The sequence below is a fragment of the Argiope bruennichi genome, chromosome 1, assembly GCF_947563725.1.
Source record: "Argiope bruennichi chromosome 1, qqArgBrue1.1, whole genome shotgun sequence".
Taxonomy (NCBI): Eukaryota; Metazoa; Arthropoda; class Arachnida; order Araneae; family Araneidae; genus Argiope; species Argiope bruennichi.
The window spans coordinates 35,442,488-35,461,569 of NC_079151.1; the positions used below are offsets into that span (position 1 = coordinate 35,442,488).

At 29.2% G+C, this 19,082-nt stretch overlaps 1 protein-coding gene across 1 annotated transcript in view; it reads right to left on the reverse strand.

Annotated features, from left to right (window-relative positions):
• Positions 1–19,082, reverse strand: part of LOC129972299 (zinc finger protein 239-like) — a 45,280-nt gene that overhangs the window by 23,018 nt on the left and 3,180 nt on the right. Inside the window, exon 2 of the mRNA XM_056086389.1 lies at positions 7,324–7,455. Coding sequence (XP_055942364.1) covers positions 7,324–7,455 — 132 coding nt within the window. The remainder of the gene's footprint in view (positions 1–7,323; positions 7,456–19,082) is intronic.

A 19,082-nucleotide genomic window follows, 5' to 3' on the forward strand; every position in this document is an offset into this window, starting at 1 on the left:
ATTCAAATCTAATGCAGACTGCTTTAAAAAAATCCAGTTCTTATTGACTCTGAATTTAAAATCACCATTCTCACTGATTACTTTGTTCTTAAGCATCATGCTAATTCATTATTTTCCCATATTAAGTTTTCAAAGCAGCTATATTATAGTTTTTTGGGGTAAAAAGAATTCCGGCTAGAGATAAACTTAATCTCTTTTGTCATATAAAATAAGAACGTGATGATAATTGCATTGTCGGTTGTGGAAAGCAAGAAATTTATCCACGCTGGATGAACAAAATTGTATGAGCAATGCGTAATTTATCCGTGTTGGCTATATAAAGTACTGGAATTTATCTAGGTTTTATCCATTTATCTAAACCAAAGGGTCCCTTCAGTATGTTGCTCGACATATATGTCTAATGAAATGATCACTTATATTCTAGTTTAGGTTTCAAAAATTTTAAATTTTCATTTTTAGCCGATGATTTAAAAATTAATAAAAAGTTTCATTTTACACTGAATTGATTTCCAGTTTCTTCATTATTGTTAGATTTCCTGTTTGAACTATCCCTTGATAATTTTTTGAAATAATTAACTACCAATAAAATTTCGCCGAAGCTCCGCAGGTTAAATCTCTTTTTCTGGATGGGTAGGTAAATGTTTTATTAAATTGCTTTTCTTTCTGTATGCTTTGCCACATACTTCGCAGACATAGGGCTTTTCTTTTGTATGCGTACGTAAGTGAGTTTTCAAATTACTTATTTGAGAGAATTTATTACCACAGACTTCACAGACATAAGGTTTTTCTTTTGTATGCATGCGTAAATGTCTTCTGAAATTGCTTATTTGAGAGAATTTCTTTCCACATACTTCACAGACATAGGGCTTTTCTTTTGTATGTGTACGTAAGTGAGATTTTAAATTACACATATGTGAGAATTTATTGCCACAGACTTCACAGACATAAGGTTTTTCTTTTGTATGCGTGCGTAAATGTGTTTTAAAATAACTTATTTGAGAAAATTTTTTGCCACAGACTTCACAAACAAAAGGTTTTTCCTTTGAATGAATAAGTAAATGTTTGGCTAATGTGCTTCTATCAGTGAATGCTTTACTACAAACTTCACAAACGTAAGGCTTTTCTTTTGTATGAATGCGTGTATGCATTTTTAAATTACGTCTTCTTTTGAACGCTTTTCCACAAGTTTCACAAATATGTGGTTTCAAGTTTGAATGACAAATTAAATGACAATTTAATGCTTTTCTGTTGCTACAGTTTAATCCACATATTTCACACTTAAATCTTCGTTCTTCCTGAGAAGCCGGCGAATTTTTATTTAGTTCTTCTTCCATATTTAATTCTACTCCACATATATAGCAAACATAAGTTTTCTCTGAAAGGAATAGATGATTGCTTATTCCTTGTACTATTCTTTGTAAATATTTCGTCAAGTTTTTTCGAATATGAAATTTTCATCTCAGTGAAAAAGTAACTACATTAACATTTCTCCTTTCAGCCTAAAATAATCATACCTCGTGATTTGATAACCAATTTTTAGATTTTGTTCCTTGATCAAAAAAAAAAAAAAAAATCAGACATAAAATTAAATGACGATAATTCCAATTATTCAAAGATAGTTCTATCGCTGATTTAAATTTTGATTTTTTGCCGCATTCCTTCTAAAAAGTTTTCTATCAGCATTCTTTTAATTTGGAATATTGAAGTACACATATTTCTTCTTCAATGATTATAAAAACGCAGATTTGAATTTGGATCATATAAAAAAGTCTCAAAATGTTACTTATTTAAAAAAAAACCTTATTTGTATCTTTTTAAAAGTTGTAAAAACAGATGCCTTGACCTGTTATTAATCCTAAATGTAAACAGTGCTGGATATAAACGAACACATTCTGTTCTTCTAATCCGTTATTAACCACAGATTCCTTGAACGCCCTTCTTCTTGCAAATCCTCACATTAAAATTTCATGGATCAAGGCACATGTAGGCCATGAAGGGAATGAAGCGGCGGACAAACTAGCCAAAACAGCGGCTAATGCTAATCAAGATCGGAATGTAATGAAGCTTCCAAGATGTCATCTGAAGAACATCCTCCAAACCGATATGATGACAAGATGGCAAAAGGAATGGGAAGAAGGCGAAACAGGCCGCTCCACATTCAACATAATACAGAAAGTTTCTCTCTACGCGACCAACTGGAACAGAGCGGATGTCCTTTTCTTCACTGGACACGGCCCATTCCCGACATACCTACACAGATTCCACCTGGCCAACTCTCCTTATTGTAGCTGTGGGGAGATAGGATCCCCAATTCCCTATGCCACCGAATGCCTACTGACTCTCTCATGGCACATGAGGAAGCCAGAAACAAGTCTCGAGGAAGAATGGTACAGGAGAGTTGCATCGAATACCCTTTCACGCGGCAAGATCCACTCCATAGTAAACCATATTCATAAATACCAAGACCTCTTCAAGACAACACAATAGCTGAGACCAAAATGCCACTTATCAAAATCAGCCGAAATTATAACTTCAAAAGTCCCTCAAAAGTGCAGTTCTGACGAAGGAAATCAAAACCACAGGACTCAGAAGGACGTTACAGATTTCTGACCTTTCAGTGATAATTTATATGCTTATGCATATCATATAGATGTTCTCAATGTAATTTATCAGTTTTTTTCAGTTAGTAATCTCGTTTCCCTGTAAGTTGAACCCATAGTGACCATTTGTTTAAGTATCCTTGTCCCCTCTATTCGGTTATTACGTCACCAAAAAATTAAATACAGTCGTGTAGGATTTGACACCGTTGGGATTCTCTCTGGAGAACCCTGGATGGTCTGTCGTCTCTTTCTTTCTACCAACATTTTCTTTCTTTCTTTTTTTTCCCCCTTCCATCTTGTGCTCATCCAACTGGTTAGATAACTTAGTGTTATAGGTACCGGGGGCACAGGATGGCGTTATGTTATGTTAACATGTACGTGTCATAAAATCATATCTGTTAAATAAGAAATTTTCTTCTTACAATCGCAGAAGTTCTTTGAGCAATTATTGTATACAATTCAAGAAGCATAGTAAGAGAAAAAAGAATTGTTATACACCATGATTTCACAGCGTCTTTGAGTATAATCTTTGGGAAGTCCGTGTTAGTGTTTTCACTAGTTTTACGGCTTCTGTAGTTTTCATACATATCTCGATCACAAACCATATGCCTATGTATCAAATGAATTTAGATAGTCGTCAGCAATGTACTCATTCGCAATTCAAATAGATCCCATTATTTTATTTCTATACCGTTATAAATGGGCTAGCATATTCAATAGGAAAACACTTCTATATGAAATAAAGAATTATATATTTTTTTATCTTAATTAAATCAGTCCTAATGTGGTCCAAATATCTATATAGTGTCGGGCCCCATTTAACATATTTTGATAATAAAGCATTCTTCATATACTAAGTGAACCGATACGAAGCAAGATTAGAAGCTTTAAATATAGATGTTTGAAACTAATCGAAATTCTTCCCTCAGAAAAGTCCATACTTCAATGCACAGTTCTTCTTACGGGCTATCGCTTATTCCCCAAAAATATTGAAATTTTAAGCATTATAATTCAGTAAGTGTGATTGTCTGAAAGTTGAGCAGTTTATTTTTATTTAAAATGAAAAATATTATATTTACTAAATTCGTTAAATAGGGATATTGAAGAGAAATTTAGAATTCATAAGATTTCAGCATTAGGTTTATTGTATCAAACAACGTAAAATGCATTTCATTTATGCTATTTTTCTTACTAGAAATTAATGCCTTTATTTATTTTCTTGAAGAAAAAAATGATGGGACCATTGTTTATGATATTTCATTACACTATAATTAATTTTCATAAAACATAATTCCTTTTTAATTACCGATGTTTTGAAGTTATATTTAAAATTTGGATGATGAAGGCGACAGTCGAAATTCTATACGATTAATAACTAAATAATAATAATTACATTAGCAATTTTTTATATTTACTAAAAGAATTAAATTATTTTTTAAAAATGATTTTTCAACTATCACATTATTGCTAATTGAGACATTATTACTAATTGAAATGTTGAAATTTGGGAATAGTGAAACTATTGCTAATAGAATGGCAACAAATTTGTATACATCAGCGCTTAAAACTGTGTTACAATTTTGAAAATAATACAGCTTAACTCGCTAGTAAAGTAAAAAAAAAAAAAGAATTCCAAGATTTCTCATACCATCTCCTGCTTTTAATCTGAACATTCCAGGAATGCATCTGGAATGTGATAATTTAATTATCACGATTAAAACTTTAGGACTTTCTACTATCTCCATAAATCAAACCTTCTTGATTTTCTTCAATTTTACATTTGACTTTCAAAGGGATTATTCAAAAGAGAATATAACTAGGCATATGAAATTTAGCGTTGGACATTTACAACCAAATTTTTCACTAGGAAGTGTTGAGAATTAACCAAAAAGAGTGAACTATAAGCGTCTGTTCAACAGTGAGCACGTGAACCTGATAATTTAAAAGAATCAAAAAGTCTTATGGATTAATTTAGGTATAGCTTAATTAGAAGATAGGTAAGAAATTTTTTACCAAATCCGTCAATGAAATGATCTATATATTTGTAAAAAGAGAATAATTTTGCTCCCATGATGAATTTATAAGCGATTTAAAGCGATTATAAGCGATTAGCTTTGTTTAGTGAATAGCTGATATTTTATAGGAAAGCAAAATCTCAAATAACATCTACACAATTGAGACACGTTATGGAGCTTTGACACAGAAATTTTAGAAGCGCCTAACATTATGGATACTATTTTTAGAAACGGACATTCGCAACTCAAGCCTGATTCTGATTCGAATATCTTCGAACTACCAATTATCATACGCGAAAATGAATAAAAAAATTATTTACATAATAAATGTTATTATAAGTAGATAGTACATAAAGAATTCAACTAAAATATTCACTAATAATAATTAAACTAAATTTAATTCTCGAAAAATTCAATATAATTCTAGATTAACTTCTAGAATTGTATTATTAAGTATTTTAGAGCAAAAACATAAAAAAAGGGATTTGATTATTTTTTATTAGCTAAAAACTCATGTTGGAAAAAAAAAGAAATTCGTGTGTCATTTATATATGCTATGCTTAAAGAATATCACAATCAAGTCAGAGCTAAAATAAATAAGAAATAAACGGAATAGAATAAAAAAAGATGCCCTTTTTGTTGGTTCCTTTTATTTTTTTCATATGAAAGTTATTTCGAATAATTTTGAAGAAATTAAAAAAGAAATAACAAGAAGCTGTAGATTAAACTGTATTTAACCCGACAGTGATTATTCGTTTTTCAACATCGTTCTTCGTCAATAAAACGAAACCGTTTTCCATCGTCAAAATCGTCACAGGGATTTTTATTTTCTGCGAAGTTCTATAATTTTTGAATAATAATATTTGATCAACTTAATACAATTTCTGATCCACAACGAATTTTATTCTTTTCGTCTATTGATTAATTTCGCTGTCAAAAATCAGCATCAGTTAAAACAATAGATTTTGCTATTGTAGATTTTTCTCTTTTATTTCAAATTTAATAGCACGCAAGATTTTCGCGTCATTTACAGTTAGTATCTAGAATCGGAGATAATCAAAACATTATCAGAATAGAATGTACCCTTTAATATCACAAAAATATTATATCATGCTTTAAGAATATTCAATGCCCGCTGTCATTTAAAATATAATTTACTGACTGTTATGATTTTGCTGAATATATTATGATGCTCAAGGGATATTTTTCAGATCCTCACAGGAACGCTGAAGCCCATAAAGTCACTCTTTTCAGAAGAAGTGATACTCTTACTTGCATATTTTATACAGCTTTCATCTACAAACTGCTAAAGTTACGCCTCTGTTCATCAACTACTGCTACTTCTCAGAGCAGCATTATATATACTACTTATGGAACGTGGAAAAAAGATTCCCCACAAAAAAAAACTATTTGTTTCTTATTATAAGCTTATAAACCTAATGTATTGTAATTGATGATATTTACGGAAAAGAGTTCCCTAAATACTAAATAAAGAAATATTTAAAATCATGTCTTGGAAATGGCTTACCCCAAAGGTAGTGCTAAACCGATAAAATATAGTATGCAACGATTGCACCCAGCTGTTGAATTGCATCAAATTTTGCACAAAATCCTTCGAACATGCATCTGTTCATTTTTATGATTGGAACAAAATAAATAAAATTAAGCTAAAGAGGTGGATAAATATGGTATATAATTTTATTATTTGATAAATATTTCGGACCTAATTGATCGACAAGTAGACATTCTCTAGGCTTATTATTAGTTAACAAAATAACTCAAAATCGTAGTATGCACTGTGATTCAATTTTATTATTTTAATTGTATCAAAACTGTATAACTGCCTTGGAACTTTATTTATTATAGGATAGTCTGCTAATTCGTCAGCTTGTATGGACGCAAGTAGTTACAGAACGTGATAAAGTCAAATGAAATAAAGAGTGTGATTTCGATATTGAAACTAATTGTATCAAATTTTTGAACCAATCGGCAGATGGTGTAAAATTCGATGAAATCAAAAAACGAATAATGTCTCTTTCGAAGTTTATATGCTGCAATTTGGATTCGAACAACATGGGAAAAAATGAATGGATTTACATACATCAAAATCAACAAAAAATATTTATGTCGGGTTTTATCAGTTATATACAAATATTTTCAAAAGTTTTGAAATATATTCATTAATAAAATTAATAACGATTAAGTTTAACTTTAAAATTTTGATAGGCAAATTACTTAATTTCACATGCACTGCTCCAACTTGTCAAATTTTAAGCAGGGTTTTATTACTTTTCATGACTTAGCGAAAACTCACTCTGAAATATTCCAATGCAGACATTGCATTCATAAACATACGTTATATTATGAAAGTATACCAATATAGCAATAATAAAAAAGACAAACGTAGGACTGAACATAAAAAAAAACATTTATTTAAAAGAAAAATTGGATTAAGATCATTTTCACGTTAAAATGATCCTTTACACACACATATATCGTAGTAATGAATATGATGACTGATAACCGTAATAATGATATTTGCCTTCCAACAGATCTTGACTGAGTGAAATTTCAAGAAATCGGTTTTCCTTAAAATCCTGATGACAAAAATTAATTCAATCTGATGATTTAAGCCTGTATATAAGTTAGTTTTTTCATGAGATGTATGTTTTCAGAGCAAACTCCATCGGGTAGAATATAATTATTACTTTCACACAGCATTAATTTCAAGAAGCCAGCCTGATATGGTATAACGTTATCATCCATGAGGATTACCGCATCCGAGAAAAACTGACTTCTGCAATGGTCATCTCGTGGAGTTTCTAATGGAAATTTAGAAACTGAAAATGAATAAAAATTATTAAAACCACAATAGACACTTACGTTGGAACACACCATATTAAAAATACACGATTAAGAGAACTTATTTAAAAATGAAATCATCGAAAATCTAAATATTAAATTTTTACAAATATTTTTCTGGTAAGTAAATTAATAAAAATAAATACAACAGCAAATTTATATTTAATTTTCTATTTCAATTTTCTTTAGTTATTTTATAATTTGACTATTTAAAAATATTTTTTGAATAATATTTTAAATTATAGTGTATACTGTTTATTGCAGTACTTATATATAATTTTTTAAAATTTCTCTTTTATTTCTCTTCAATTTCTCATTTTTACATTTGATTGCAAAGCCTCCATGTTATTCAGAAACATCACAAAATATATTGCGGAGTAGAAGATAGCAAAGTTCAGGAAAGAAGAGTTGCACGGTCTCATGTGATAAACACTGCCCAATAAGCAAAGTTGCAATGACAGGTGACACAGCGCATTATTGATATGATAAAATAATTTAATATTATTATTTCTAGAATTTGTATAAAATCTAGGATAATTTATTCCAATTAGCAGAGTGAAATCACGCAAACTTCAATCATTTATGAACTTCAAAATTCCAGAACTTTTAGATTCTTTCACCGAAAAAGTGAGATATTAACAATGAAATTGTCCGAGTGAACAAGCATACAAGTAAAAAAAAATTAGTGAGATAGCATTAAATAGGAGGTCTTGACTTCATCTTAAATTATGTGACATCAATTGAAATTTTATCCTTAAATGTGTTTTTGTCTGATTCGATTTTCATACAAGTGTAAGGAAAAAGTTATTGTTACTAATTTTCGAAATTAAATGAGAAGAATGGATTTTAAGTACTTTGTTCATACCGATAAATAAGGGCTATTATATATGTATAAATATTAATTGAGCAATGTTTCAAGTTTTAAAGTTTCAGCCAATTGTCGTAATAAGGAGTTCCTAATCTTTTAAAACATTCGACCGAATTTTTAGAAACGGAATCCAAAGCAATCTCCTGCATCCTGTGCTTATTTTCCAGAGAAGCACAGCACACCTTTCTTCCCAAACAGGTTTTCATGATACTAAATAGATGTATTACTTACAAAAAAGACTTCTATTTTGTTTAATATGGATATTCAACATTAAACAATATAGATTGATAATGATTTTAATCCCACTTTTAAATATTGTAAAATATGGAAATAGTACACACATTGAAGAGTTGTCTCACTTACCATATAATAATATATTTTATGAATTTTTGTATAAATCCTGAAGAGTAAAGAACTTTCCAAATAAGAACTGAAAATTATTTTAAAAGGTTTACTTAAATATGACAATTTTTATACAATAATAATTAAAGCGTCTATATTAAAACAATTTTTATCAAATTAAAAATTAAAAAATAGGGCTAAAAATGAAGCATGAAAGAGCTTTGAATTTCGAAATAGAAATTCGAACATGTTCTCGGACAAGATATCTCGGAATAAGTAGTCGAATTTATAAATATTAGAAATTAATTTAAAAGTCAAATAATTAAATTAAAAAATAAACTAAACACTCAAAAAAACATGCTTACAAAATATTGTGGAGTCAATTAATAAATCAGTTAAAATTAATTGATACTAGTATTGATAGTTTTGAACATTTTAAAAATACACTCATCGTTGTTTCCGCAATGACAAATGGCTTTAAAATAAGTCTAAATAGCTTAAATAACATATCATTAAAGATTAGTATACTCTGAATAGGAAAGAGTTACTTGTTCAGCGCAATGAAATCACAATTTCCAGCGTCTAATTCGAAATTAAAGCAGTCTGTTCTTTAAAATAACCAGTTTTCATTCACTCTCAATTGATAATCACCATTCTCAATGATACGTTTGTGCTAAAAAATCATGTTTATTAACTATTTTCCCATATTCGGTTTTCAAAGCAGTCACATTTTGGTTCGTTACGGTAAAATGAGTTCCGGTTAAAGATAAATTAAATCTCTCTTGTCATATAAAATAAGAACTTCATGATAAGTACATAGTTGGTTATAAAAATCATTGAATTTATCCAAACTGGATAAACAAAAATGTATGAGCCATGTAGAATTTATCCATTTTGGTAATTCAAATGACTGGAATTTATCAAGGTTTAATTATTTTATCCTATCTAAAGGATTCCTTCAGTATGTTCCTCCTCATATTTGTTTATTTGAATTTATCACTTATATTCTGGCTTAGATTTCAAAATTTTTAAATTTTCATTTTTAGTGGATGATCTAAAAAATAATCAAAAGTTTCATGTTCCCGAGAGTCTTCATTATTGCTAGGTTTCCTTTTATATTAAAAAGAAATTATTTTTAAGTGATTACTATCAATAAAATTTCGCTCAATCACCGCAGGTTAAATCTCTTCTCCTGGATGGGTACGTAAATGTTTTATTAAAAGGCTTTTCTTGCTGTATGCTTTGGCACGTACTTCACAGACATAGGGCTTTTCCTTTGTATGGGTACGTAAGTGAGTTTTTAAATTACACATTTGAGAGAATTTATTGCCACAGACTTCACAGACAAAGGGATTTTCATTTCTATGCATGCGTAAATGTCTTCTGAAATTACTTATTTGAGAGAATTTATTGCCACAGACTTCACAGATATATGGTTTTTCTTCTGTATGAATTCTCATATGTTCCCTTAATGCACTTTTTCTGCTGAATACTTTATTACATACTTTACATATATCAGTTTTTTCGTTTATGTGACTACGTGTATGACATTTTAAATAACTTCTTGTTTTGAACGCTTTACCACAGGTTTCACATATATGGGGTTTCAAGTTGGAATGGCACAATGAATGATTATTTAAAGCTGCTCTATTAGTGCAATTAAATCCACATATTTCACATTGAAATCGCATTTCTCTTCGATAAGAGAGCAAGGGTTTCTTTAGTTCTTCTTCCATATTTAATTCTACTCCATATAGAGAGCATACATAAATTTTCTCTAAAAAGAACAGATGATGGCTTATTCCTTGCTCTTTGCAAATATTTTGTCAAGTTTTTTCGAAGCTGAAATTTTTCTTCTTAGTGAAAAAGTAAATGCATTAATATTTTTCGATTTTATATATTAAATTTCATTCATCAGACTGGAACATCTATATCTCGTGATTTGATAACCATTCATTAGATTTTTTTCTTTGACTAAATATAAAAAAATCAATCATTCAATTCAATTCAGTAACGATTATCCCAATTATTCGAAGATATTTCTATCTCTCAATTATTTTTTTTTTTTACCGCATTCCGTCTAAAAAGATTTAGCTCTGCATTCTTTAAATTTGGAATAATTTAGTTCTCCATATATCTTTTATAATGAATATTAAAAACACAGCTCTTCATTTTTATGATAAAGAATGGGTTCGAATATTTATTTATTTAAAAGAAAACTTACTTGTAACGGCTCCTAACTTTTTTAAACTTTCGGAACTCATGTTTTGACCTCTTATTAATCTTGAATTTAATCGCTGCTGGTTATAATGGGACAAATTCTCTTATTCCAATCAGCTATTAATCAGAGGTTGTATGTTAAAGTTTACGTGTTATATAATAATATCAGTTAAATGAGAAATTTTCTTGTAACCGCAGAAGTGTTTTCAGCAATTATTGTAAGCAATTTCCGAAGCATAATAAGAGAAAAAAGAATTGTTCTACAGAATGATTTCACGGCGTCTTTGAGTATAATCTTTGAGAAGTTCGTGTTAGTGTTTGTACTAGTTTTACGGTTTCTATAGATTTCATACATATCTCGATCACGAACCATATTTTCCTTTATGCCTTTGCATCAAATGAATTTAGGTCATCGTCAGTAGTGCTCTCGTTGTCGATTCAAAAAAAATCCCATTATTATATTTCTATACCGTTAGAAAACTCATCTGTATGAGGTGAAGAATTATATTCGTAGTTTTTTTACTTTTTATTTATGTTCTCAATATCTGTATAACGTCCACTTATATTTAGATATTAAAACCTTCTTCAGATGTTATTTGAACCGCAATTAATCCATATTAGATAGCTTTAACTATAATAATTTGAGATTATCTGCTGATCTTCTGCTTTTAAGGTAGTTCCGTATTACAATGCACAGTTCTGCTTTGGAGCTATCACTTATTCCTTAAAAATAATGAAATTCTAAGCATTATGATTCAATCATTGCCAGTATTTGCAATGTTTCATTATATTGTCATTAATTTTCATAAAACATAATCCCTTTGCAATAATCGCTGTTTTGAAATTATATTTGAAATGTGGGTGATGAAACCGACAGTCAAAACACTAGACGATTAATTAATGTTTTAAAAAACTAAATAATAATAAACATATTATGAATTTTTTATATTTATCAAAGAATATTAAACTTATTTGCCGAGAAAATTTTAAAACCATCGCATCATTTTTAATAAAGTGAGAATTACTAATACAAACGAAATGTTTGAAATTTATAAATGGTGAAACTATTCACAGTAGAATCACATCAAAATTCATTCGTATCAGCACATTACAACTGTGTTGGAATTTTGAAAATAAAACATCTTAATATTAGTATGTAATACACAAGCAACTGTACTCCTGGGTAAATCACAAAGATATATCTGGCCCGAAATACTTGATTTCTGGTACCCCTCCTCGTTTAATCCGAACAACATTTTCAGAATAAGAATTAAAAATTTAGTATTTTGAAATTTTAAAATCTCTGAGCTATAAACATATTATGCTCCAAAGTTAAGTTTGACTTTCAAAGGGATAATTCAAAGGAAATCGAGCTAGACATGAAATTTAACGTTAGACCTCTGAATCACAATATTAGGATGTAGCCAGTCAAAGTGAAAATAACTGTCTGTCTGTCCATTTTCCCATGAAAGTGATAAAAAAATCAAACAATCATATGGATTAATTTGGCATGTAGCATGAATAGAAGCTATGCTTGAAATTTGCCCAATATATTGATTGAGTTTTATATTCGTGATAAGTCTAAAGAAATATCACAATGCGTTTTGGCATAATGATGATACTTTTGAAATTCAGCTATCAAAATATAAGTGTCTTTATTTAGACTAAATTTACTTTGGGGCATAGTATAAATTTATATTAACTGACAATGGCAATTAATAGGCTGTACATAGAAAGCATGGTGGTCTTGAAACTGAATTTTTTTCTAAGCCTTATATTTTGAAATAGTTAGTAATAAGAGAAATTAGCGAATTACTCAAAGCTCAAACCATACATTTCCGACTCGTAAATCATGGAAAAAATACAAGATTGTTTTTCTTTTTGATAAACACTATTACATACAAATGTCACATAATAAATTCATTTGAAATGAATTATCAGGTATTATATGAATTACAGTTTAATGAATACAAATTTCAAAAAATGAGATATATGCCTAGGTTTCCTTTCATAAAAGTATTCGTTTGTGTTTTAAACCTGAAACATAAATAAGAATTTGATTTGTAATAATTCAGCTAAAAAAATCAAGCCGAAAAATTCCAAATAGGCGATAGTATTCAAACATAATGTTCTCAAGTCATATCAGAATCATGTGAATACTAAAATAAATAAGAAGCATATAAAATGGAATGAAAAAACTATTTTATTATAAAAACCTTAAAGATTAAAACATTATGTAGGATTACGACAGAATAAGAAAACATTTTCAATGAACAAATAAAGATGCATTCTCTATTAAATCGATCTTAAAATTCGAAAACTAATAAACAATTGGGTTTTTTGAAGTCCTGCTAAAATGAGTTGTTTTCTGCTGCAATCAATATGCGAATGAAAGTGTTATATAATATATTATAGTTTACCATAGAATTTTAATGAACTAAATTTATAACGAATTTATTTTTTTCTGTCTAGATCTGTTTTTTTTTTTTTTTTTTTTTTTTTTTCATTCGGGGATTTTTAGTACACAAAATTCGTAGACAAAAATGGAAATAAAAAAAATAATACCAAACAGTAGGTTAAATAATATTTAACCCGACAATATTTATTTGTTTTTCAACACGAAACCGACTTGCGGGTGAATAGGCAGACAAAGGTTTTTTTTCTGCCAAGTTCTATAGCTTTTGAATAACAATATTCCAAAAACCGTTAGGAATTCAAAGAATTTAATAGTCTTTTTCGTCTATTGATTAATAATGTCGTCTAATCAGCATTAGCTCACACAATGGATCTCGTCTTTCATTTCGAAACATAATAGTATGCAACATTTTCGTGTATTTTATAATCTCTAACTAAAATCATGTATGCTTAGGAAAACTTTATAAGAATACATCGTAACCCTTTCCAATACAAGAATATGATTTCACATTATTTCACATTTTAAATATATTCTTATTTAAAATATCATGATATGACTACCATGATTCTAGAAAATATATTATGCTTCTCGGAAGGCTTTTTCAGTTCTTAACAGGAAAGATGAAGCCAAAAAAGTCCATCTTTCAGCAGAGGTAATGTGCCTAATTGAATATTATAGCCGTGTTGATATGAAAACTGTGTAACATTGCGCCTACTGTTTGTTTCAGTATAGAGAAACTACTTTTCGACGATTCCACTTCGTCAAGGTGTGAGACGCAAAGGGATGAGCCATTTTCGGATTTCTTCATGAATCTTTGACCTTGATTTCCGTACCTTTAAATTTTACGTTCAGATTTTATGTCAGTATCCTGTCTTTTCTGACCGTAATATTTTACTGTAATTCAGAATTGCTCGTTTATATGGTTAGTTTAAAGACATAAAACTTTCAAGACTTGCGCGAAGTATATTTTATACAAATAACATTTTTAAAATATTTAATGTTCTCTATGATTTAAAATCTAAGTTAAATGACTGCTATGATTATATAGAATATATTTTGCTGCTCAGAGGACATTTTCAGATCGTAACAGAAATGCTGAAACGAATATAAAGTCACTCATTCAGCAGAGGTGATACTCCTACTTTTATAGTGTATACAGCCTTCATCTACACACACCTAATGTAACGCCTCTGTACATCATCTACTTCTATTCCTTATAGCAAATTATTGATGATATTTACGGATCAGAGCTTCCTTGAATAGTAAATAAATATTTATTTAAAATCATGCCTTGGAAAGCGCTTATCCCAAAGCGCAAAGTGCTAGACAGATGAAATCTAGTTTGCAATAATTGCACCCATCTGTTGATCTGTATCAAAGCTTAGACAAAACCCATAAAACAGAAATACGTATCTATTCATATTTGTGGGTACAACGAAATAAAAAATAATTGAGACCGGTAGAAGAATTTGGCGCTTTATTTTATTATTCGATGTGTATTTCGGACCTAATAGATCGATAAATGGACAGTCTGTTGATCTAGGTTATTAGTAAATGAAACAACTAAAGAATGCAATATATTCGGTGAGTGAAATTTATTACTTTATTGATTCAAAACTGTGTAATTGCTTTCGGACAATTTATTACAGAATAATCTACTGATCTGCAAGCTTGAACAGAAGCAAGTAGCTAAAGAATGAAGAGAATGACTTCGAAATATGAGAAGTGATTTTGACATTGAAATTATCTGTATCAAATTTTAGTAACAATCGGTCGACAGATAAAGAAAAGCATAACATGTCTTTCAAAGTTTGTTACGTTTTTTCGAATCGAAAATCATGAGGAAAAATGGATTGATTCGCATATACTTAAATCTACAAAATAAACTCGTTTCGGAGATAACACTTATATACAAATAGTTGCATACAATATTAATGAAATATATTCATTTTTAAAATGAATACCAATTAGGTTTAAACATTAAAAAAATGATATGCAAATGACTTAAATTAATTTCTGGTACTGCTGGGAGTCTGGACTAAATGCATTTCTCGACTTTGCAAAAGCTTTCATTGAAATATTTGAATGCAGAAATTGTATTTACATAAATACGTGAAACTGTGAAAGTGAAGCACTATATTATTTTTGAAATAAACAAGACACATGCAAAAAAGAATATCAAAAAATTAAACAAACATGAGGAAAAATAGATGGATGAACATATACTGAAATTTACAAAAAAAAAATTCGTATCGAGTGTTATCAGTTATATGCAAATATTTTGAAAAACTTTGAAATATATTCACTGATAAAATTATTACGAATTAAGTTTAAACATTAAAAAAATTTGGTAAACAAATTAAATTAATTTCTTATACTGCTCCAACTTGCCAACCCTTAAGCAAGATTTTAATTCTTTTCTTAACTCGACAAAATCACTCGTTATAATATTTGAATGCAGACATTGCATTCATACTCATAAGTGATATTATGAAAGCATAGTAGTATATAAGTGCTATAATAAATAAGCCATGCGCATGACAGAATATAAATTGATATATTTAAAACACAACCTGGTTTAAGATTATTATCACATTGATGATGATGTTGTGTCCGCGTTACCACGGAAAGGGGTTGCAGTAGCTTCTAAAGGTAAAGACACCTGAGCACCGAAGGACAGAAGTCTGACTTTTAGCTCATATGAAGATGAAACTCACACATTCGCTTGCACAACCCATTTTTTCAGGGGGACACATTCACACACCTCACAGATAGAACACAGAAGAAGAACAACCATGCACGAACGGGATTCGAACTCGGGAAGCCCAGATCATGGGGAAGATGCGCTACCCCTATGCAAGGACGCCGGCTCATTATCACTATAAAACGAACATTTACAAACATATATATCGTAGTAATGAATACGATGATTGTTACAAGTAGTGATGATATTTGCCTTCCGACAGAAGTTGATCGTGTAAAATGTAAAGAAATCGAAGGTTTTCCTCAAAATCCTGATGTTGAAGATTTATTCAGTCTGATAATTCAAGCCTGTATATAAGTCGGTTGTTTTGTGGGATATACTTTAGCAGTGCAGACTTCAAAGGGTTGAAATACTATTTTCATACAACATTTATGCCAAGAAGCCGGCATGATAGGATATAATGTAATCATCCATGAGGATTATCACATCCGAGAAAGACTGAATTGTGGAATATCATCCTAGGGAATTTCTGATAAAATAAGAAAAATACAAAGTTAATAAAGAATTATTACAAAAACTCACTGAACATTTACATTGAAAAATGACATATTTCAAATCCTCCACTGGAGTATTTCTTTAAAAATAAAATCATCGAAAATCTCAATATTAATATTTTCTCAAATATTTCTCTGGTACATTAGTTAGCAAAAATAAATATGACAACAAATTTATATTTAGTCTTCTATTTCAATTTTTCTTATTTCATGTTCTTGTTAATTAAGAATAATTTTTGATTAACTTTATAATAAGTATAATGTTTATCAAATTATTTGCGCATGATTTTATATGATTACTCTGTTATGTGCAAAATTGCTTAAAAATTTATTTCAGATGAGGAATCTCTTCAGCATGACAGATTTTTTTAACGCTGATTTTTATATTTGATTGCAAAGCATTCATCTTCTTCAAAATATCACTAAATATGATAGAGCGTAAAAGATAGAAATGCTTTGAAAATTAAAGTTGCACTCTCTTATGCGATGAAGACATAGAATAATCAATAAGCAAACTTACGTTCAAAGGTGACATACTGCACATACTGATGTGATAAAATAATTTAATATTTCTCGTTTTAGAATTTGTAAAATCTAAGATAATTTATTGTAGTTGACAGAGAAAAATCTCATAGCCATCAATTTTTTAGTACACTCAGAATTTGAGAACTTTCAAATCCTTTCCCATATAAAGTCAGATATGTATAATTAAATAGTCTGAGTGTACAAGAATACGAGCAAAACTTAAATAGCGTTAGCGTTAAATATGTAGTTTTATCTTCTTATAAAGTCTTATATTTGTGACATCAATTTAAATTTTATCCCTTAGCGTGTTTCTGTGTGATTCGATTTTCATAAAAAGTAAGGAAAAAGTTACTAGTATTAAAGTTCGAAATCAAATAAAAAAAAATAGATTTAAAATATTTTGTTTATACCAGTAATTAATAACTATTATGTATGAATTTGTAAATAAATGAGAAATGTTTAAAGCTTTAGTCAATTATCAAAATCATGAATTATTATTCTTTTAAAACTTGCTACCGAAATTTTATCAACAGAATCCATAGCAGTCTCCTGCATCCTATGCTTATTTTACAGCGACACACAGCACATCTTCTTTTCTAAAGAGGTGTCATGATTCTAAATGGAAGTCTTTTAAGGAAGAAATCATCATTAAATAGGAAGGATTAGAAACAATTTCTAGCGAGCATTGTAATTTTGCAAATTGTGGAAAGAACCCACAAATTTAGGAGTTTGTCTCAACCAACATGTGATAAGAACGCATTTTCGAGCCTCTTGTCTAAGTTCTTAAAAGTAAGTGTAAAAAACATGCCAAAAATAATTCAAAAATTATTTTAAAAAGGCTAAGTTAAAAAAATGCCGATTTTTATTCAATAATAATTTAAACATCTATACTTAAAAAATCTTCATCAAATTAATAATTAATTGTTTATTAAATAGTTATTAGGATATACGATTTTGAGTAAAAACGGGCTCAATATGAAGAGTGAAATAATTATTATTATGTAGCATCGAATTTCCAACTAGAAATTCGAACATACTCATTTCATTTTTTCTTTATTTTTTGAACAGCATTCCTCAACAATATTCAGATTTAATAATCTGCAATATAGCTAATGTTACACCTATGTACATCATCTCGTGCTTCACCTGAAAAAAATTCTACAAAAAACTATTTTAGTTTCTTATAAATAAGTTGTTTTGTAATTGATGATATTTACTGAGCAGAACATCATGAACACTTAATAAATATATATTTAAAATCACATCTTTGAAATCACATGCCCTAAAGCGTAATGGTAGACAGATGGAAAATAGTATGCAATAATTGCACAAAGCTATTGAATGTCACCAAATTTTGGACAAATTCCTTCAAATATAAAAATGTATCTGTTCATTTTATGATTGCAACAAAATTTTAAAAAATTAAGCGAAATAGGGGAAGGAATTTGATGCAAGATTTATTATTTGATATATATTTCGAGCCTAACCGATGGACAAGTAGACGCTCTGTTGATCTCTGTCCATTATTAATAAAGATAAAACACAAAATCGCAGTATGTTCGGGGATTGAATTTTATTATTTTATTGAATCAAAGCTGTACAACTGCCTTGAAACTTTATTTATGATTGTATAGTCTGCTTATCTGACAGAACTTAGAGAACACTGACAAAGACAAGGGAAATAAGGACTGACATTCCTATATTGAAATTATTTATATCAAATTTTTAAACAAATCGGCGCATAAAGTAAAGTTTGATGAAATTAAACTTATAACGTCTCTTTCAAAGTTTATATGTGATACTTTCGACTCGAAAACCATGGAAAAAATGAATGGATACACAAACACCGAAATAAACAAAACATTTTCATGTCGGGTTTTATCAGTTATATACAAATATTTGAAAAAACTTTGAAATATGTTCATTAATAAAATTAATACCAATTAAGTTTAACTTCAAAATTTTGGCAAGCGTAA